The sequence below is a fragment of the Strix uralensis genome, chromosome 26 (genome assembly GCF_047716275.1).
Source record: "Strix uralensis isolate ZFMK-TIS-50842 chromosome 26, bStrUra1, whole genome shotgun sequence".
In the NCBI taxonomy this organism is placed as follows: domain Eukaryota; kingdom Metazoa; phylum Chordata; class Aves; order Strigiformes; family Strigidae; genus Strix; species Strix uralensis.
The window spans coordinates 3,582,546-3,604,172 of record NC_133997.1 but is presented as its reverse complement, the minus strand read 5'-3'; the positions used below and the strand labels follow the sequence as shown (position 1 = coordinate 3,604,172).

Below are 21,627 nucleotides of genomic sequence, written 5' to 3'. Positions count from 1 at the left end.
CATCGCACCGGCTCTGCCACGATGTCGACAAATCCTGCCTTTGGCAGCTGCACGGGATCGATCGGCGCCGCTGAGCGTCCGTCAGCTTTCACCTCCCGAAGGCTGGGGCAAGACTCTCCCGGACTGATGATCAGATTTGCAGGGGGACACCCCTCCTTGCCTCCCTCCCTCTCCACCGTGAATCCCCAGCTCCTCAAGCACATGGCTCTTCCCAATGCTCCCACGGGCTGGGGAGATCAGCTCCCATTAACATGACTCTACACGCACGCAGGAGAAAAGCCGAGAAAAAGTCTTACCAGATTAGTGAAGATATACGTGTAATAGGCAGACGCCATTCCCAGTTCAGCTGCCTGTGAAGGAGAGGAAAGGAGATTAGACCAGAACCTGACAATCTTCAATCTCCACTCCGGCAAGGCAGAGACTGGGCCACATTTGCTTTTTCATCCTTATCGCTCCGTGCAAGCGCGGCTGTCTTCCTGCAGGCAGGGAACGGCGGGACACAGCAACACAATTTGACCTGTGAAATTAAAGTCTGAGGAAGCAATTTTTCAGCAGGGTTGAGCCTACCTCTGAGGTCTCCTCTCCGCAACAGCACTGACAAAGCACCTGCACAGGGGCTGCCTGGCAGAGAGAAACCACCCAGCACTGCACAAGACGCCGCTCTGGACCCCTGTGACCGTCTCTGCTCCCTCTGTGGCACGGTGCAAGATGGCATTTGGGGATCTCTGCATGTGGCCCCATCCCGTGGGTGCATCCAGCCAAGGACCACCTGGAAGGAAGATGCCCACTGAAACCAAAAGCTGTTGCACCCCCCAACAGCAACGGCCCATACAGACCCTGGCAAGGCGAGGTGGGGTCCTGCAGCCCCAGCCCCTTGGGATGAGGAGTTCCTCGGGTGTACTGTGTGTTTGGAGGTTGGCTGAGGTTTGCTGCTTTGGAAATAGATGCTGCTTTTCTCCTGTTCAACTACCAACATCTTTTTGAACATAATGAGGGAAAGTAGCAGTTGAGAGAGCTCAGGGCTTGTCCCTTTCACCACAAACACCGTGATGCAGACAGCAAGGCAGGAAAAGCTCTTCTGGAGTTACAGACAAAGGACAGACATCCCAGGGGTGGTTTTCCCACATGTATCAGTCAGATTTGGGCTCCAGTCCCACAGATTAATTAGCATGAATGAAATGTGGTAACTCAGCCTGTTCTCCAGAATTTAGACAGGGTCCCAATGGCCACAGAAATAGAAAGAAGAGGGTGAAAGCATATGGAGATGCAGAAAAGAGGACACAGGTTTTTCCAGGGGATGATCTGTTCTAGAGATCACAAACCAGATCATTGAAGTCCTTTTCCAAAATTCAAAATTCTCAGTAAACAAGAAGTTGGTTGTGGGAACAGATGCTCAGAAAAGTGGCGGATTACTCTGCAGATCCTCCTGAAAGCCTATGTTTCACTGCCAAGCACAGCTGGTCTCAAATCGTGCTTCTGGACCTTGGCAAAGAGGTTTTCCCATCACCCCAGACCACCCAGAGGAGCTGGAGGCTGGGAGGGAAGGACGAAGGGCAGCACCTCCTTACTTGGTTTTAGTCCCTTTCCATCTTCCCCAGAAGCTGGAGGATAGTGACAACAGAAAATGAGCGAAGGGAAGATACGAGGAGGCAGCTCAGATTGCACTTCTCCCTCCTCCTGCCTGTTCTTTACCTATTTCTGCACAAAACCGAGTTTGTCACCGTTGCAGTGGAAGCAGACGCGGGCAGCAGGGAAAGCTTTGGGTGCCTACAGAGGACTGATGGTGGCTTAAGTCTGGCTGTGTCCAGCCCTTGGGTTGCACATCATCACCCTGTCCCCTGCACAGGTGGCAAAATGGACACAGCAATGTCATTTGACCGAAAGAGTACCACGGCTCCAGAGGAAGCTCCCGACCTGCCTTTCAGCCAGCTCTCCAGACAGCTGCCTTATTTTTAAGCCCCTACACAATAAAACCTGGCACCCATTTCCCTCCCTTTTCCCTTTCTGGGGACAGTGATAATGTCAGTTCTTCTTCTGACCCACTTTGAAGTCAGTGCATTTGATTTCAAGGGCAGAAAATCAAAGCAAGCAACAAAGTGCTTCCTGTGAGCATTGCTCCCATCCATTTAACGTGCCTGCCGGCAGGTGGGCACCCGGGACAGGCTGGTAATCAAGGAAGCAACCATGTGTCTCCAGACCATATGTGGAGGGTAAAGGATGAGAAATTGCAATTTCTCTCAATGTCCGAGGCCAGGACTGGTCTCCTGGGACAGGTCTGACACAAGGCACTTTCAAACCAAGTGCATTTTTCTTGCTTTTGGTGACTTGTGGGCAGGGGCCAAGGATGTACCTAGTTGCTCACCACAGCCTCACTCCCTACTCTGGTTGCACCTCTATAAAGAAAATACTTTCCAGCTTCCCAAGGTGCAAGAAGTTGCCAGATCAGAAGCCCGTTATTTATTACCTTCCATTCCTCTAGCTGGGAAGACTACATTAGGTTTTACTGAACTGCTGAAAAATCGTGGCAATCTCTGACATCTTTATCAGTCATGGCAGAAGGATGCTCGAGCCAGGAAGGGAGGCTGCGGGTGCCTAAAGAGTGCTGCTGTGTGCCTGTGGGAAGTCACTATAGCAACAGAGGGGGACAGCCCTCAGCAGCCAGGCAGCACACAACAGGGACCAGGAGAAAAAAAGAAAAAAAAAAAAGAAAAAAACCCCAAAAACCCCCACAACCGCCCTGCATAGAAGGGACCCAAAACCCCCACAAACCTCCCTATTTAGAAATGCAAAATTGCAAGCAGTGGAATAAAAATCTTTGGGGAGGGTGGGGAGGGAATAATAAAAACAATTCTAATGGTTTCTGCAGGCTGTCACCAGGGATAAATCTGATACAGTCAAGGCTTTTGAATAACTCACTCCCTGATACCACAGCCAGGACTCCGTGTGTAATGCCTGCACCAGCAGCCAAGGGGGGACCTCATTGCTTGGATCCTGCCTCCATTCAGGAAAGTACTTCTTGTTCCTTCCAGGATGTGGGAAACTCTATACAACTTTAGGCTCCATCTGGAGCCACTGCTCAATTTTGAAGTAGACTATCAAAACAAATGCTAAAAACTGCAGCAAGAGACCATTTAAAAATAAACATGATTAAAATAAAATCTCGGTTAATAAGACAATAAAAAAGGAAGCAAAAAGTTAGAAATGTACTTGGAGAAAAAAAGAAAAAACTATTGCAGTGATTGACTAATTTCAGAGCGCTCAGCAGCCCTCCATGGCTGTCTGATGGCAACAGAAGCCACAAACACACACCACCTCTAGAAAGCAAACACATCAGCTCAGAGCAATTAAGCCACTGCTTCTACAGATACAGTCCTGGAAAGAGAGAACAAATTCTTTTCCCCATAAACTCCATCAGTGGCAATTCCCCCTCTCAGCAGAGACCATTTCCAGTGTTGCTGCAGGAATTTTTACACTCCATTATCATACAACACCTGCACGTGCGTGCTCATGCACTGCATGCGGTACCTCGTTCAGTGGAAGCAGCAGCATTTACAACTGTGACGCTCAACAGACACTTACCTTCTGCAAAATGGTATGAGACATGGAAGCATTGGCATGTACAATGATGGTAGCTGTTTTGTCATCTCGGATCTCTTTTAGGAGAGGGGTAGGATCCCGACTGTCATCTAGCATCCGGACTGAGAGAGTGTCCTTGGAAATGAGGAACTGCCGAAGCAACTTCTCTAGGTTTAAAAGGCCTTCAAAGAAAAGGGAGAAAAAAAACCCAGATGCCTTTAGATTTTATGCTTGGTTCAAAAAGCACTTCTCCCACGGCCCACAATCATCCCCAGTAGGACGCAGTCCCACAGTTCCGTGTCTATACGCTGCAAAGGAAAGGGTCTGGGGCCGCAGCGGAGGCTCGCTGCTTGGGCCAGCAGGGAATGGGAAATGATGGAGCTACGCCAGCTGTTCTCCCAACAAAAAGTGGCCCCAAAGGCCTTTTGGGAAGACATAAGACTGCTGATACAAATTCACCCGGGTCCCCAGAGCCCAGACAAGTTCTCCATTATCCTCCTACGTGCAGCATTGTTCTGGTTATCACTGGTTGCTGGAGATGATTCCTCCTCGTAAGCCTTTGCATTAGAGGCTCCCAAACTAACTGCCCTGCAAGGCACAACTTGATACACTCTGGAGATCTTGGAGCACTCTGATGGGGAGCTGCTGTCTTCCAAGAGCATGCGTCCCTGGGGATGGAAAGCTCTGCTGAGAGCCAGACAAAGCAGAGATCACTGCAAAAATACAACAGGGCATCTACATTAAAAAATTGTGAAAAAAATGGTGAGTATGGTCCTAGCGCAGTGCAGAATTACTTGTGGACTGGGGATACCTAGAGCAACACAGAAGCCAAACAAACAAACCAAACAGCATATTTGGTGCTTTATGGAGAAATTGGAGAGTAGAGTAGGATGGTGTTTGCAGTCCAGCAGCCCCATCACTAGGGAAGGTCTCTGGAGACCCACCTTCCACCTCCATGTCAAAGCTGCCCTCCCTCTTTCTTTCCATCCACCTTTCTGCCTCCCCGCCACTGAGCCCTCGAGTGCCCCAGCACAGCACAGCCCTCCACCTCCTCGGGCAGCGTCTGCACGTGACCGGCCACGGGCAAGAGCCAGGACTCTGGCCACCCTGGCACTCCCCACAGAGTCCGCAGGACCGGGCTCTCCCTTCAGACAGGAGCTGAAGAAAAGAATTAGCGAGCACCCACATGGATGAGTCCCGACTTCCCTGGACTTGTGCCATATTGCCTCCGGCACTTCTGAGTGAAGTTTCTTCCTGCAGCTGGGTCATTGCAAGGGCTCATTGCAAGGGCTCCTTCCAGCGTGGCTTCCTTGATATCGAATAAGACATCAGAGCTCCTGCTGCAGCTTTTCTTAGTCAAGAAAGTATATTTGATAGAGTCTGTCTCTTCTATCCAGCTGCTGAGTTTCATTAGGAAATAACCTCCTGTCAAGTTTGATTGACCGGAGAGACCACCAGATGTAATCATTAGCAAGACACAGACAGCTAGCACGGTCACACATCCCGTCCCTACAGAAAGACAATCTGAAAAGAAGGGGGAAAAGCTGAACTGAAGGAAACTGAAAAGAGCAGAACTAGCAGAAGAATCACATCCCAGTTGGCAGAGGGGCAAAACCCATCCTCAAGTCAGAGCTCTACTCTTAACCTAACCATACTTTTGACTGCATGAAACCACTCATTCAGAAGGTCAGGGGCCGGGGGAGTGATATAATGCGATGTGATTAGCGTTGTGAGAGCGCTGCTTTCAGGGACTCCCAGCGCTTCACAAAGGTAACAAAGCAGTGCATTAAAAGGGATACATCCAAGATGAGGAGCCTCTCATTCACAGCGAGAATTTTTCAGCACGCTAAGTTTGCGCTGAGCTCTTTACAATGCATTTACCTCTTACTTTTTTTCCCCTGAGTACAGGCAGGAACTCAGCAATGGACTACAAAAACAGTCAGAGCCAGGACTTCTCTGGATCACACTAGCTTCTTTTTCTTTCTCGCTAGCCAGTGAATTCACTCTGTGTACAGGACACATGGACTAGACCTCACCTGAACACTTTTTTGTATGCTAGCTCAAGTGAACAGTAAATTTTACCTAAGCCCTCCATTTGATGCTTGCGAGGTTTATTTTCACCTTATTCCAATTTGGAAGGGACCAGACAAGTTGCTGTAAATAACAGCCCTGAGAATACCAAGTTTATTTGCTCATCCCAGCAAAATCTTCTGCTGCAAAACTGAGGAAGATTTTAAGAGCACTTCACTAACTTTATAAAAGCCTTGCAAAAAAAAAAAAAAAAAAAAGACATGGGAACTTACCCTTTTTTTCCCTAATGATTTCCGTTTCACGGCTGAAAGAAGTGGATGCTGAGGAGAAAGGGAGGCAGCACTAGATGCAGCTCCCCAAGCACTCACTACCAAACCCACACCCAATTTAAGTCAGTGACAAGGACTGAGCACACTGGCACTACAGCCCACGGACCGAAGTCCCCAGGACCATCACTGAACATAAACCACTTCTGCCCTTGGAGAGCGTTCCCAGGCAAACATCACGGCAAAGCCAGGGCTGGCAGCAGGGAGTGCTTGCACCGCAGTCGGTACCGAGGGCTGCCAGAGATCGCAGCCCCATGGTGCTCGGCTTTGGATGGACGTGAAGAAAAAGGGAAAGCTGTGCTACTCTGCACGGTGCGAGAAGCCCAGATTTACACCATGACGTGACTTTCAAGGGGACAGAAATTCACGGAAAGGTGTGGGTGTCTGGAGGAAAATCTTCAGCCATTCCCTTTGGAAATGCATATTTTCTATTTAATTTCCTGCAGAAATAAAATTAGATCCTGCTCCTTAATGCCGAAGGTTGCCTATCTCAGCTGTAAGTTAATCTTGCGAACCAGAGAGCATCCCTCTGCCAACTGCTATGAGTTTGTGATTCACGTCGGACCCTCACCTTCCTCTTCATTTTTCTCTTTGCTGACTACATCTGCACCTCTGCCGCCTTCTCCTCCAGCCCACAGCTCCCCAGGGCACGAGCCCAGGTAACAGAGCCACCCTGGCCTCTGCCGTGAGGAAGGCAGAGCCCAGCTGCTGAGTTTCTAAAGCACATCAGCCACAGAGAGGAGGAAGTGGGACCAGGGAAAAAGGAAGCGTTTGATCTCCTCCTCTGGCTCAAGTAAATTATCATTTCCAGCACGTTAGATCCTACCTGCAGCCTCATCAGGCCTCCTGCTTGCGGCTCCTTTTGCCGTGTGGAGGGAAGTCTCTATTATCTGCAGAGATTCCCCTTTGTTTGATGACAAGAGGACGCGAGATGCTGCTGCTGACAGACTGGCACTTCAAAAGGGTGCTCCGCGAGCCGAATGGGAGCAAGGGCTTGTAGACACTTCCTGGCAACTTTTGAAGTACTAAAGCGAGGACCACCGTGCGCAGAGAGGTTGTTTGAACAGTCCTATGGGGACCACAGGCACGCACTGAGGCAGGTCAGTGGTTTGAGCCGGCCAGTGGGAAGTCCTGACTTTGCTTATTTTATTTTTCCTTTTCTTACGCAAACATTTGGAGCTGGCAGGAGTAGTCCACCCTGAAGCTCTCCACAGATCTGGCCTCCCCCACCAGGGGACCTGGCCCACCTTGCAGCCCACTGCCTGGGAACGCCCCTGAGAAGTAGGAAAGGCAGGATCTGGAGACTCCCGTGGAGTCCCACATCCCTGTTTATTGCTCTTGCCCGTGAGAGGCTGCTGGAGAGAAGGAGACAGGCTTCTCCTCTCCAAACTCTGCTGACCAAGGCCCGGGGGACCAGAAGTTCTGTTTCTGGTTGCACTGGGTTTGTGCTGGTGCAATCCTTGGCCCTAACTGTTGGCAAGAGGAATGGTGATTCCCATCATCCAGCCTCGCTCTTACACCCAACAGCATTGCTTCAGACATCTCCCTGTGGCCCTAAGGCATATGCATGCTTTTTGACCTCACCCCCTGGTCTCCCTTCGTAAGCACTCGGTGTTATCTCCTCCTCTCTGACAATCAGAGCTTAAATAGTAGCTCCTATGAAGCTGATGCACCCCTGTATTTGTCTGTGGTTGCCTTTTTGGGTCAAGGTTTCTGTGGAATCACACAAAGCCTTCCACGTCAGGACTTCAGAGCTATTCACAAACTAGCTAATTATTCCACACTGCAGGGAAACTGAGTCACATAATCTTATTCTATCCACCATTGCATTACACTTAGGCTGGCCTAAGTTCATTGACTTTGAGGGTCATTTTCTGCTTCTGCCAGAAGAAACTACAATCAGTCCCCAGAGGAAGGATGTGGCTCCTTACAGTGCTAGTATGAGCGTGACGGGATAGGACCCAGGGGTCCCATCACACAGCCTTGTACTTAAACCAAAACAGCGATGACTTTCCCTCCTGGGATCTAAATAATAACATCCCTCAAAACAACATTTCCTCACTGATGAGCAGACAGCTCGTATGCTCTCCTTATTTGCCCCCAGGGAACCTTCCAAAAGCCCAAAGTGTCTCGAGATAGTTGTTTAAGGACTGTGCTTAGGAGCCCTGCTTGTCCTAAGGGAAAATGAGGGCTTGTGCTACTACATGAAGCTGGATTATGACTTTTCTGCACTCCATTATAGCCAGAGCGTGTTGTGCTTCAAGCCTAGCTCAGATAAGGTCCTTAGTGAGCACAAAGAGCAGGATGCATGAAAGACACCCATCCCCCTGCTTCCCTGGGTCTGGGAAGGACTCGGGTTGCACAGCACATCCCAAATAGTGAGTTACCCAGGAATACCAGAGTGAAATAAACTGGATCAATTCAATTAAAAGGGAGTTATTTTAATGTGAGCTATTTGGTTCCCAAGGTTTTCCCAGTTAAATGAAGAATCATATTAATACCAGGCTGCATTCAAGGGGAGGCACCCCCTGGCACGTAACTGGGGAGAAGGGCAGGGGGGTACGGCGGTGTGCTGGTGTGTATGCATGCTCCGTGCCTGGCAGCAGCGTGAGGACAGGTCTGGGAGCATGCTGCCTGGCAGGTGAGAAAACCCAATTATGTTTTCTTCCTTTTTTTTTTTTTTTGCGTAAGGCTAGACAATGAAAAATTCCAGCACTAGAAGTAATGTAGGAGACCATCTGCATTATTTTAATTGCATAATTTCGGGTCAAGTCCTCTGCTGGGGTAAATCTGAGCGTGCTTATTGAAGGCAATTTACTGACTGACATCAGCTGAGGATGTGGTCTCCTCAGGGTACATAAAGCAAAAAGAAAATGCAAAGACACTCTTATTCCTTCTGTCCTGGTGCAGGTGTCTGCCACAACACTGCTGGTGGTGTGAAGCTTGCCCAGGGCTAGCTGGAAAGGATGCTGCCTTTCCTTTGTACCTGGCCCCACAGAATCTGCTCAGCTCTTGCCAGTATCCCCAAAGCTCTCACTGGATCCATGTGCCTTTTCAAAGCCCCTCTTCTAGGCTTGTTTGTATGGTCAACTCTAATGCTAACGAGTCTGGCTACCGGATAATAAAAGCAAAATCAGTGTGGCTACTACACACCAGCTACCTACCTACATGCTGACCTTAAAAAGCACCGGACACACGTTACTCTAACCACTGTGATGCAGAGCCTGCTCCTGCCATGTCAGAAGACTTATGCAGAGATGAATATGGTCTTGCTGAGGTGAATGTTCCAGCATCCAGATGCACAATTACCAGCAGATGTATGGTTGCAGAGCCCAAGAGGGTGTGCAGTGTATAGACTATTAATCAAGTCCTGCTTTTAGGCCACAAACTGCACGTGGGTTTGGGAAAGACATATTTCAAAAAGCTTTACTTGCCTAAAATAATCTCCAGAAACAAGCCTAAACCTTTTTTTTTTTTCATTTCAAAAACCCATCTGTGCAAGCAAAACACTCTTCAGATTGTCAAACAGAAGGCAGGCAAGTCTCTCCCCATACCCTTTCCTCCTCTCACAAGCACCGCAAACACCTCCACGGGGCAACGAGGGTGGAAAAGCAGCCCCGCAGGTCTCCACTGTTTCGGGCTGCTCTGCCCGAGTGCCCGTCTGCTGCCAACAGAAGAGACCCTGCCACCACAACCAGCCGAGACAAACACCCTGGGACTCAACAGCGAGGCAGCTCTCGCGCGCTGCCTCGGGGACCTTCTCCAACAGGCACCAGACACGCAGAAGGAGATAGAACAGAAGGCACCGGGAGCAGAGGGGCCGCCAAACCCAGCCTGGCAATGACTTACATTCAGCTTTGGCACAGATGAGGCAGGCAGTGGTGCAGTTAAAGAAATTCAGGATTCCTGCCACGGCTACGCTGATATCGGTGTTGCTGGGATGGAGGTTGAGGGTGGTGAACCGCTGGAGCTGCAGCTTCAGGAACTCCTCTGGCGCCACTTTGAAGTGGGGAACCTAAGTGGGGAGGAGGGGAAAGAAAAGATAATTAAAGAGGAAAAAAGAAATAAAAACAAGTAAATCTACCATAAAGGACCTTTGGTGTGAAATGCACAGCAGGCAGAAAGTGAAATATCCCAATAAAACTGCAGAAGCGTCACTGGAGTGAAGAGAGGGTGGGGTTTGTGCAATAGCAGAGGAAAATAATTATCACAGCAACAAGAAGCCACGGGAAGGAGTGGATCAGGAAAAGTCTTGCTGAGCCACTCAGAGAAAGGCAACAGGGGCTGTGATTACAGCACAGGAAACCATTCCGGATGAGTTCAACCTAATTAGCTTGGGCACTAATTGTAACTGGGCCCACACTTCATCTGGGGCTGGCTGCCTGGGTAAAGACGGAGGATGCTTGGCAGGCAGGCAGGGAGTTACACAGCCCATGCTGGAGACCCCCAGACCTTTGCTGTGTGCTAGATGGATGAAGTGCTGCAAATCCACCTCTGCCTGCAGTGCCGATGTGTCGTCAGGTAATTAGGAGAGATGAAGGGAAGAACAAGATGACCCTGCGCTGGCAAGGCTCAGGAGAGAGAGAAACAGATGCAGCAGCCAGAAGCTTTGGGCTTTTTTTGATCAGCGGAGAGGTAACAGGTAGCCATACGGCGGGCTAGCTCCAACGGGACTGTAACCACGAGTCCTAATAATGCTGCGCTTGCCATTAATACAGCGGAGCAGGAGGCGGGGGTGGGATGCAGCTTCCTGGGGAATTCAGGGAAGCAGGAGCAGGGAAGCTACATGGGGGGACAGCCCGAGGGCTCCCTGCGAGGCAGCTCTGCTGCACACCTTGTGGCTTTGTGCAGAGGCAGACAGATCAAGCTCAGACACCGGGGGTTCAGCCAAATATTGTTTTCCTTTTGCTGAGTGAATTATTTGGAAGAAATAGAAGGCAGAGAAAGGGAAACATCTGCTTTGGCTTCATTAGAGGAGTGTCAAGTCCTCTTTTCCTCCATTATTAGTCCTTCTGGAAGCTATCATCCTATGCCTCCCATCTCCCTCCTCTTGGGAAAGGCTATTAGTAGGTTGTGATGGCTGCTTTATTGACAGCATAAGCTGTTTGGTTAGCAATAGGAAAGTTAAAGAGTAATAAGCTTTTATCTGCCTTGATTTCACTCTGCAGCCCTCATCGCAGGCTCTGCTAACAGGGAGAGAAGCAGATTGCAAGCGAAAGGCAAATTCCTTTAACCAGAGCAGACAGGGCAGCTCCAGTACAAGCATGCTGATCACTGTCAGGAGCCAGATGAAGGCTGAGACTTGCAGCAACAACAGCTACCAGAGAGGAGAGAGATGCCGAGGTGAAGGCAGCCACCACCACTGCAGGTCCTGCAAGCACCCAGAGCTGATCACAGCCCTGGTTCAGACCTCACCTTCAGTCCCGGAGCCCTCCTCTCCTTTCCAAGAGCTCTGCCCCAGTGCAACATCCCTTTCTAGGCAGGAGATGTTTGGGCCAAAGGCACTAGAGGGGTAACACAGAGGAGAAAGGTTCATCCCCCAGTTTTACTGCAGGCTCCTGATGAACATCAGGCCAGTCACTCCATCTGGTGCCTGCGTGGGAAAATGGGGACACCTTTTACCTGACGGATGGCTGTAAGTACAATGGCTCTGGCTGGGTTGCTGTATCATGTTTAACACAGCGGCACCAACTGATGTTACTGTGATATAAATCACAGGGAGTTACTGCAGGTTTACATCACTAGGAGGGCAGCTGAGATCAAGCTTCAGAATCAAATACCTTAGAAGTGCGCTAGCACTCACCTCTCATTTTTGGAAAAAAAAAAAAAAATGAAGAGACTTAGATCAGAGACTCAGACTGAATATGAATTTCAGGGGAAAACCACTTGCAATCTGTTACTGCAGAGCTGCCTTTGCCTGGGATGGAGCACATGTCTGGGACATTTAACTGGAGAAAGCACTACAAAATACTCTCAAGAGACCCATCCTGCTGCAGCCCAAAGCACTAGGTCTAAAAAGATCTCTTCCATCTCTTCAACACTTCTGATTCTCAGGGAACAAAGAGCAGCAGTCATTTGTGAATGCAAGCTATTTACAGTGCTCAGTTCCAGGCACTCCCCTCCTTGGAGGCTGGGCTCCAGAGAGAGACCACTAAATGGCTGAGAGATGTTATCTGGCTTTAAAGGGATGAACTATGAGAAGAGAACTCAATTTCTTTTCCCGTGAGCAGAGCCAGATCAGTGTAAGATGGTTCAAGACTTATAAAATATTAAATCAGGCACACAGTCTGAACACAGATAAAAGGGTTTGCATTGATGGAACAGCAGCTTTCCAAGTACGTGCACAAAGTCATGTCACACCCAGGAACTTTGGTCAGGAGGTGCACCTGCCAGGGCAAGCCGAGGTTTCTGCACCCCTCAATCAGTGGGGACATGGTTCACAACGGCGTTACACGTGAAGGGAGCTGAAGTAAAGGGCGATACAGATGAGAACAAGGACAAAGTAGGCAGAAAAGAGAGAGAAAATGGAAAAGGAGTAAGCTGGAGGAACATGTGCTTTAGGAGACGGGGTGACAAACCAAGCTGTCAACTCTGGTCGCTAGAAGCCATGGCAGAGCAGGGGAAGGATGATATAGCAGGTAAGATGACTACAGCACGTCATCTTTGCCAAGGATGGCCTGGAGTACCATGGGCAGGTACCTCACTGCCCCTGTCTTGCTCTGCCTTGCAGCTGGGACATGAGGACAGAACACACTGGGGATGAGGTGGCACGTGGACATCAGCTGGAGAGGGCCTGGGGAGCCGGGTGGAAAGGAGAGGTGTGCACACACAGAAATGATGACTGAAACAGAGCACCAGACTTGCACAGGAACTGCAAGAGGCAGACCCAGGCGAGGGAGAAGGCAGCGCAGGGCAGAGCTGGAAGCTGCAGCGAGCTGTGCGGCTGCAGCGGGGACCTGGCATGGATGTGACAGTCTCAGACTAAACCCTTCAAGGCTGCAGAAAGCCCTTCTGCATGGGACCTGCACAGGAGGCATCGCTGCTCGGTATGGTGGTAAATTAAAAACCTAATCCACACTTACTAAATCACCAGCAAAGTGCTGTGTTCCCAGGGAGCCCGGGCACGGGGTAGCAGCCAGTGGGAAGCACTGCTGTGACCAGAGCCCACCGAGAGACCTTCGGTTTGAAGGACAGCATGCAGAAGGTGGGGGCTGGGGAATGGCTCAGGATCTCTGCCCCACGCCTGCCACAAAACACCAGGAGGAAGGAAGCCGGGGCTCCTGTGTTACCCTCCCAGCCCTGGGCAGCTGCCGGGCACGAGGGCATTGGAGCCAAGTCAGTCAGCACAAGGGCACAGACTTACTCCAACAAGGGACGTTTCCACTTACCTCTTTCTCCCCACAGATATTGCTGATAATGGAGCTCGAGGCTGGGCTTGAGGAAGGTCCCAGGACGCCTACGACTCCTTTTGGGAGAATCTGGCACACTGCGGGCACCAGAGAGAGGAAACATGCGTTAGACTTCATCCTCAATTTCCTGCTGAAGTCACGCTCACAACACCTGCTGCACCTTACTAAGGACACAGTAACATCTTCTTCACACAACACACCCCCTGCCATTTACGTCCCCCCAAAATCCCTCCATTCCCCTCTGAAGCACCGTCACCCTGCCTGCGACACCCTCCTCTCTGTCCTTCCTCAGCCTTTCTAAATCCCACATGAACTCTCCCCAGAGACCCAATATCCTCATCTCCGACTCAGAACTGGGGTGTCTCTCTTGTAACATCCGTTTTTGGCCCCATCTGATAGTCTCCAAGATAAAATATTAACTAAAGTTTATGGAAGACACTAAACACAGCAGTGACCTGGCTTCAAAGCATCATCTAGCAGCAAACAAACTTGTATGAATTTCTTCCCTCATTCTCTGCAGAGCTCACTGGTAATAATAAGGATCATATTACTGTTTTTCATTTGTGGTTTTTTTTTTTTTTTCTGGCAGTAGTTAATCTTCTGGCTCCATGCCACCAAGGTTAGCAGAACAATAAAAAGACCCTGACAAAATGAAGAAGTTAAATCTCTTCCCTCAAGCTTCCCGGGTTAAACTGCAACCTTTTGTCCTTTTAATTCACAGCACAAATTTAGCTGAATGGCACTCCAAGGACTACCCCAGCTGGTGTCACCTCCCTGCTGTCATCCCAATCAACCACGTCGCTCAGAAACGCTCCTCCAGAGCAGCTTGTGCAGGCAAAGCCTCGCGAACAGAAGGCAAGAGCCCATCGCACCTGAATCCCTGGACTCCGAAAGGCTGCTCTGAACATGTGCTGGCCACAGCTCATTCTGAAATACCAGACCTGCCTCAGCACCACCACGCACTCGGCTCCTTTCTCCCTGGACAGACAAAGCCACATTTGCTCAACTGGTGTCAAGTGACTGCTTTCTGAAGAAAGAGGATACCACAGGGGAGAAAAGAGGCACCGCCACTCCTTATCAGTTCTGGCGAGAGCAAGCTCACAACATTTTCATATGTAAAAACTAAACCACCATATCACAAAGCTGAGATTTTAACGATAGTGCCTCTTCAGTATCAAATGGCTGGTCTGTTATAGAGCACCATCCTCACCGCAGGTCCCTGGCTTACAAGTCAGACAAGCTTTTGTGAGGGTTGCAAAAAGTTATCTAGATTCAGTGGCTGGAAAAAGAGCTAGAAAAATTCAAACCGGAATATATTTTTTTTAGTGAAGGCAGTTCATCATCAAAACTGTCGTACTACAGATCAGAGCAGGTTTTCTATCAACTTCAAGTCTTTAAATCAAGACATGAAATGAGAGCCTATACTGTGATTGGGGTTTCTGTGGAGCTATGGGGCTGAGTGTAGCGTTCAGCAAGTGAACTTCTACTGTCTCTTTTCTGCAGAAGATAAGATCAGCTAATCAAGGCGGTCATCTCTGGCCTTAGACTGCATAAGTCTCCATAGCCTCATGCCTGGAATATGAGGCCGAAAGCTGAGGACTTAGTCTGGCACTTTGGGGAACTGGTTTTACTTCTCTCTAAGTGCTACTTGAAGGAAGAACTCCATATACTACTAGGTCCCTATACATATTGATTGCACTGACAGAAAGTGCCGATGATATGCGAACATCTTCTCTTGGGTTTTCTTTCCGTGCTTTCTCACCCTCCACCATTCTCAGTCTGCTACAGAACGAGTGATATTTTTCTGCTGCATCTTCAAAGGAATCCAGTACTTGCTTTCTCTCTGTGCTTAAAAATTTACAGGCACTTACACCTCTTCAGAAGATCCTTTTAAATAAGAACACCAACAACTTGAAAATCCCGAATGCTATCTCTGCGGCACTCATCAGTCCCTCTTAGCTGCAGCAGACCCTTCGGGTGCTCTGCAATTCAGCATCTAGGAGGAAGGAGCTGCTCCAAGTCCTCTTTATCCACAGGTCATTATGGCAGAAGTCCTGGAGGGAATTTCGTTGTGCACGCAGGGGAAAGTTTGGTGAACACTTTTCTTCTCATCTCTGGTATTGAGAACAAAAAGTGGGTTAAGTAGTCATGGCAACAGAGTTGCAACAACTGTCAGAAGAAAAAGACCTGGCTTATCACTCCAAGGGTGAAACATCCAGTAAAATTAAGGAAAATGAATGGAAACAAAGTGGAGGTGCCTGAGGCAAAGGTTTCGACCAGGTTTGGAAAGCTGCTTCTCTTTGTAACCCAAACACATTTCCTATTGCAGAACATTACCCGATGCTGTTAGTCTCTACAGGGTGAAAAGGCTCAACCCTGCTACCCTAGTGGGCACTGCGGATTCAGACAAGCACTCGCAGGGATGTAGAAATGTCGGCTCTGTACCAAAAATTCATCCCTGGTAACCATACGGACTATAACCACAGACGCTGGCATAGCCCCTGCCACTCAAGTCTCTTCATACTCCATCATAGGGGTGCCACGTAAGCTGTACACTGTGCAAGACATATTTTTGATTGGTGCAAACCCAGTTACCTCTGCACAAGGTCATGCCCAATTTTTATGGTTTTTTTTTAAGATTCAGTACCTGAAGAAATACAAGACATTGAAGTGACATCACATTAAAAACCTCTTTATCATGAGATGGGACATGGGTACTACTGATCATCCTTGATCTGAAGGCCTGAGATGTCCCAAACCTCCTATTTCAGCCATTTTTATTGGCTGCCTGCACTCAGCTGTTTTAAGTTAACATTCTGGAAGGACGGCGGGACAGAAAAAACAGAAACAGGTTTAACAAACAGATTTCTTAACAACACTCTTAAAATACATACATCCTTGTAAACAAAACATCCTCAGGTAAACCCTTCTCTGCTGAGACCTGCACTGGGTTAGGCAGGACAGGATCCCTCCTGCCATCCCTCGGGGGCAGCTCCTTGGAGGTGTGAACTGATGATTGCTGCCTTTCTACTTCTGTGTGGACCTCTCTGTCTGCGCTGCTTGCACAGCTCAGGTGTCCCATCACAGTTCCTCCTTCTGCACAGTTATGGGCTTTGCCCAGAAGCAGGAGTGGGGTCAGAGTCTCCTGTCCCCCTCCCAGCACAGGCTACGGTCTGGAGTTGGGAGGTGGCCCTCACGCAAGCTCAGGTGTGTGTTCAACGTGCAATGCAAAATGGTGACCCTCCTTTCACACTAGCCAGCCTGTCCTGCCACGTGAGCGAGGAAGGGCTGTGTTCAATAGCTTCCACCAGCATATGTGGGAATTCAGTACAGGTCTGGACACTCAGGAAGCAGCAAGGTATGTGTTAAAGGAAGATGGAAATAGGTGCTTATTTTTGACAATGAAAAAGCACAACAACAGATGAGCAGCTCTCGCATTATATACTATGTACATCCACTTAGTCACGGTCAGGTAGTGCCTTTCACCTCCTGGAGCTCACGGCACTTGGCAAGCATTTCCATGAACTCTCCCCGCTCAAAGCACGGCTGAAAGCGCTCGGGTGAGAGCATCCACCCACGGTACAGAACACAGCATCTCTTTCACTGCATACAGATACCTGATACAAGGGTTTCAAACTGCATGCAAAGAAGATTCCTGCCTCTAATTGAAAATAAATGAGCAGGGAAGGTATGCAATTACCTCAACATTTCCATGATTGCAAAACATATCAGAAGATCTTGAATGACAGGGACTGGTCAGGACAAGATTCTCATGCAGAAAGCACCAAGCGCATAAACAGGCGGTGTGATGGAGAGTGCATCCTGCACTGTGGCTCCGTGGCTGCTCCCTGCAGCATCCTTTATGCTTCTTAACAGGAACCCGTTTAAATGTGAAATTCAACAGGGTCACAAAAATGGTGGGACAGTTAAGAGCACATTTGAGGCAATGTCACTGAATGGATGAATCAGACACTTCGAAATATTGGTGCGAATAAATAAAAATTAAAAATCCTTCAGTTGCTCGCTCACTCTGACTGCTGACCTGCCCTGAGATGTTTGGCTTAACGACAAAAAGATGCTTAAAAGACTGATGAGGCAATAGGGGACAGGGTGACAAGTAGAAAATCTGTCCTTCCCTGGACATCAAAAGGAATAAGGTGTTTTAGATAAAGGCATGATTAAACAAGTCATTTTGGATCTCCATAAAGGGAGTTGAAACATCAAACACAAAGAGAGAACAGGCTTTACTTATAATGGCAAAAAAAAAAAAAATCTCTATCCAAAACCTTTCACTGCAAGCTCATTTCAAAACACAGGATTTCACAGATGTTGCATCCAGGAAAAGTCAGTGTTTGTCTTCATTCATATATAAAGCTGAAATAGCAAACTATGCATGAATGTGATTAAGACTGACTCATATTTTACCTGCTATAGCAATTGTGAGTTTGTGGCCCCCTAACAGTGAGATGCCTGAGTCAGTCAGGAGGAAAAAAGAAAGAAAAACAGCTCAACACTAAAATAAAAACTAACTCTCAAAAAGTCTTTCTTCTCTTGAAGCACTAATTGTACACAGAATATCACTGATGGGATGTCATCACAGCGGTCCTAGATCAGTCGGCTAAGCGTGCTAGCTGTGATATTTAAGGGTGATTCAAAGGGCATGAAATTTGAGAACAGTATTAAACAGATGTATAACAGCTTTGCAGTCATAGGTTAAAACATCTAAACTGCTTTTATTAATATTACGTGTGATAACAAATATCAGTGGCGTATTAAAGCTGAGAAGTCAGACATCTGAAACGCCATAAAAGCCTTGAAATTTAAGTTAAAGGATCTGATTCTCCTCTGCTACCGGTATAAATCAAGAATAACTTCAGTGACATTAATAGTGGATCCATGCAGAATCCAGATTTTTCCTTTTGTAAGAAATGCTTCAAGACATATTTCACTCTGAAGAAAAGGCAAGTAACATATTGCAAAATTATGTGAATACCCACCTCACCAAAAGCAAATCAGCTTGCTCCAATTTCTACTTTTTACATTCTATAGGTCAAAGCAAAGAAAACAAAGAAAATCACCCTGAGGTGAAAATTCGAAATGGAAGATTGCCTCTTCCTCACTTATCCCATTTCCATGTTCTCCCCAAACACCGTGTTTGCTGAAATCAACAATTTCTCGCGCAATACTTCATTCTCAGCAAATTAGTATTCTTCTGCTTGAAAATCGTTCCAACGGAATAATTTCCGAGCACTGTTACAGAGGTGCAAGTGAGAAAGAAATCTCGCTGGCGATCTTTACCGCAGCTCTGGGGTCACTTGTCAATCGAGCCTGTTTCCTGAGCAAAGTTAAATAACAGAAACACTGCTACATACAGAAGATTATGAGAAACGGAAAAGAATGGAACTAAGAATGCTGCTGGTTCTTTCAAAGACACAGAAGGCTTAGGCAAGCAAGCAATTTTCTCATTTCCCAGGAGGCTTGCTGGGACATTTGGGACACTTTCAGGGGCAAACTGGGAAACTCAGGCAGTTCCCTTCTGCGTGGCCTGGCCAGTGAGACTGGATTTGCCCTACAGCTGTGCCAAGTGAGGGTAAAGCAGGATGCCACAATCCTGAACAGATGGGAGAGACCAAGAAAAAGTTAAAAGACATGAAGGATCCAAAAAGGTGAACTGCTGTTTTAAACAGTCCCTGTGATGCTGCATGTGATGATCTTAATCTAGACTGCCTCATGGGTGACAGGCTCTATAAATAGACATACAGGTACTTGCTGAAATGCACTTTATTAACTGAACGCTTCCATAAATAATGCAAACGCTAATTCAGGAAATGAAGGAGCGATCTGCTGATCTCGCAGGCCTACTGAGCCTGTTCTGCCTGCTACCCAGAGACCTGCTCCTGAGCGGCTCCACGGGGCTCCCAGGCACGGGGCTGCTCCGCGCTGCGCAGAACAAACACCGAAGCTGTCTGAAAAACCAGCCCGCTCTAGACCACAACATACTACCACCACTTTTGGGGATACCCTGCAGATTACACAGGCTTGGAACAGAGAACCATTGGGAAACAAGCCTAAAATCCCTATTATTTAAAGTCATTTCTCCAGCTTTTTCAAGCCAACTTGAAATAAAAAAATTTAGAGTCCTCCCTTGAACTCTAAAGGTTGTCTTAAAAATGATTCTAAAGGGAAGCTATCCTATTCCAAAGGATTTTCCCCTCTTACAGGAAAAAGCTATTATAGATCTTGTTGGTTTCTTTCACTCAGGCTCCTGAGAGGTCCATGGGACACTGACCATCAATCTCTCTTTTATTCATCAGCATAGAGCTGACATGTTGGACATCTAGAAAAACAACTAGAGTAGAGACCTATAGGCATTAAGGGACTTTAAAGCAATGTGGGAAGTATACTGCTCTTTCAAAATTAGCTCTTTTTAATCCACACCATTTCAAACATCACTTGAAAACGTGACTTTGTGTAAACAAATCCACTGCCAATCGAAAGCACTGGAAGAGCTATCATGTTTGCTGACACACAGCGTTGCGTGTAACTCAATTGCACTGAACATGCCCAGAGTCTCTTATTTGCATGCCATTAAGTACTTTACAAAGGAGCATCACCTCCTGTATCATTACATCTGTTTATTGATGCACAGATTAAAAAAAATCATTTGTCCCAAGCCGCTGAGCTGAATGGTGGCAAAGCTTATTGGGCACCCAGATCCTCTCAGTCCACGCCAGGGCTCACCTCACAACACCACGCTAAACCCTCAGATGAAAACTGGTCTCAGCACTCGCTGTCTGAGTCTAACCTCTCCTTACGTGCCGCTGTGCCCCCACGGTGGATGCACCCAGGCCCTTCCAAACGCGTGGTTGGCGCCCGCACCCAGACCATACCAAACGCCTGCACCAAGCCTGACTGTGTCTGGGCAGCTAGGGCAGGCCTGGGGCTTTGCAGAGACCCACTTCCATGCTAGCATGCGCTGATAGAGGAGCGGAGAAGTGCTTTTTACCCTGTGTACCCCCCTTGACTATCACACAATTATCCTTCGCAGCACGCGCAGCATGCCATTCACCTCCTGCGAGCAAGCAGAGAGAACTGGGGAAGGACCAGCTACACGGAGGGGTACTTACTGGTTTCTGCCGTCTCATACTCGCTGTCTCGCAGCAGCTCAAAAATGTCCACTTCCACTTTGGCTTTCCCGACCCGCTCGGGCGCACGGTTGATGCGGTTCTTGGCCAGGGTGATGGAGAGCCTCTCCCCTCTGCTGCACTCCATGGGGTCATCCAGGATGGCAGCTGCGGGAGCAAAGGCGTTGGCAGCGGTTAGGTTTGGCAGGGACCCAGCTCAGCTCCGCGCACCTCCCCGTCCCCCCCCCCGCTCCCAGCACCCCTTCGGGATATCTCCAGTGCCACGCAAGCAGCCACCGCGCTGGCGCTTCTGCTCCTGCCGCCGCTATTGTTAGCGCATCCCTCCTCCCGCGCACGGCCTTTCCCGCCGCGTCGCCCACCTCCCAGGTCTTGCCAGACACGTGGGCAGCCCATTCTCTGCAGCTGCGGCTGTGTTACCTGCCGGCACGTTGTAGCACGACACGGCTGCCTACGCCGCTGGGGTCCTGGCAGCGCCCAGCACCCACCGCAGCACGGGCGCCCGCCCGCTCGCCCTGGGTGCTCCCAGAGAGGGACATCCAGCTGGGCAGCCCCAAGCAGCCCAGACCCGGGCGCTGCGTCACATCCCAACAAAGGAAGAACGTCCCCAGATAGCCTTGGTTCGCTTGTTTGAGAAAGCATTGGTACGGTGCTGGTAGTTGGAATATTTCAGGAAGCACGTGGGCAGCCGTGGGTGGGAAGGGACAAATATTTTTCAAACAGAAAGCACTTGACTCTTGAACTCAGCTCCTGTGCCTGCCCACTCAAATCTGTGTTAGGCAGAGGGAGATAGTGTGGGGTATTATTTTTATTTTCTCGACGGAAGGCAAAAAGAAATTGGAGTCAAGTATTAATCACAGCATTTCATTATGAGCTGACACACCTTCTGCACCCCAGTGTGTTTATCCATGCTAATAAGAGGTCTCCTCCCAGAATGCAGCTATTCAGCTGTACCTGGGGAAGAGCACATTGGTTTTTTGTTGTGTATATTAGTAAGGCACCATTGTTTATCTTCCATTCCCCAAAATCACTCCAAAGGGACCAACGCCATTCAGAACTGATAGGGTGTAGACGGAGTCACAGCTCAGTGCTGAATCAGGCCTCGCACAGGTTATCAAAACAGGGATTAGTGGGGCTCTGCTG

General features: G+C 48.7%; 1 protein-coding gene across 1 annotated transcript in view; it reads right to left on the bottom strand.

Annotated features, from left to right (window-relative positions):
• The window catches only part of GRIK4 (glutamate ionotropic receptor kainate type subunit 4), a 210,056-nt gene that overhangs the window by 58,413 nt on the left and 130,016 nt on the right, over positions 1 to 21,627 (bottom strand). Inside the window, 5 exon segments of the mRNA XM_074850982.1 lie at positions 297 to 350; positions 3,580 to 3,758; positions 9,783 to 9,948; positions 13,322 to 13,419; positions 20,470 to 20,634. Coding sequence (XP_074707083.1) covers positions 297 to 350; positions 3,580 to 3,758; positions 9,783 to 9,948; positions 13,322 to 13,419; positions 20,470 to 20,634 — 662 coding nt within the window.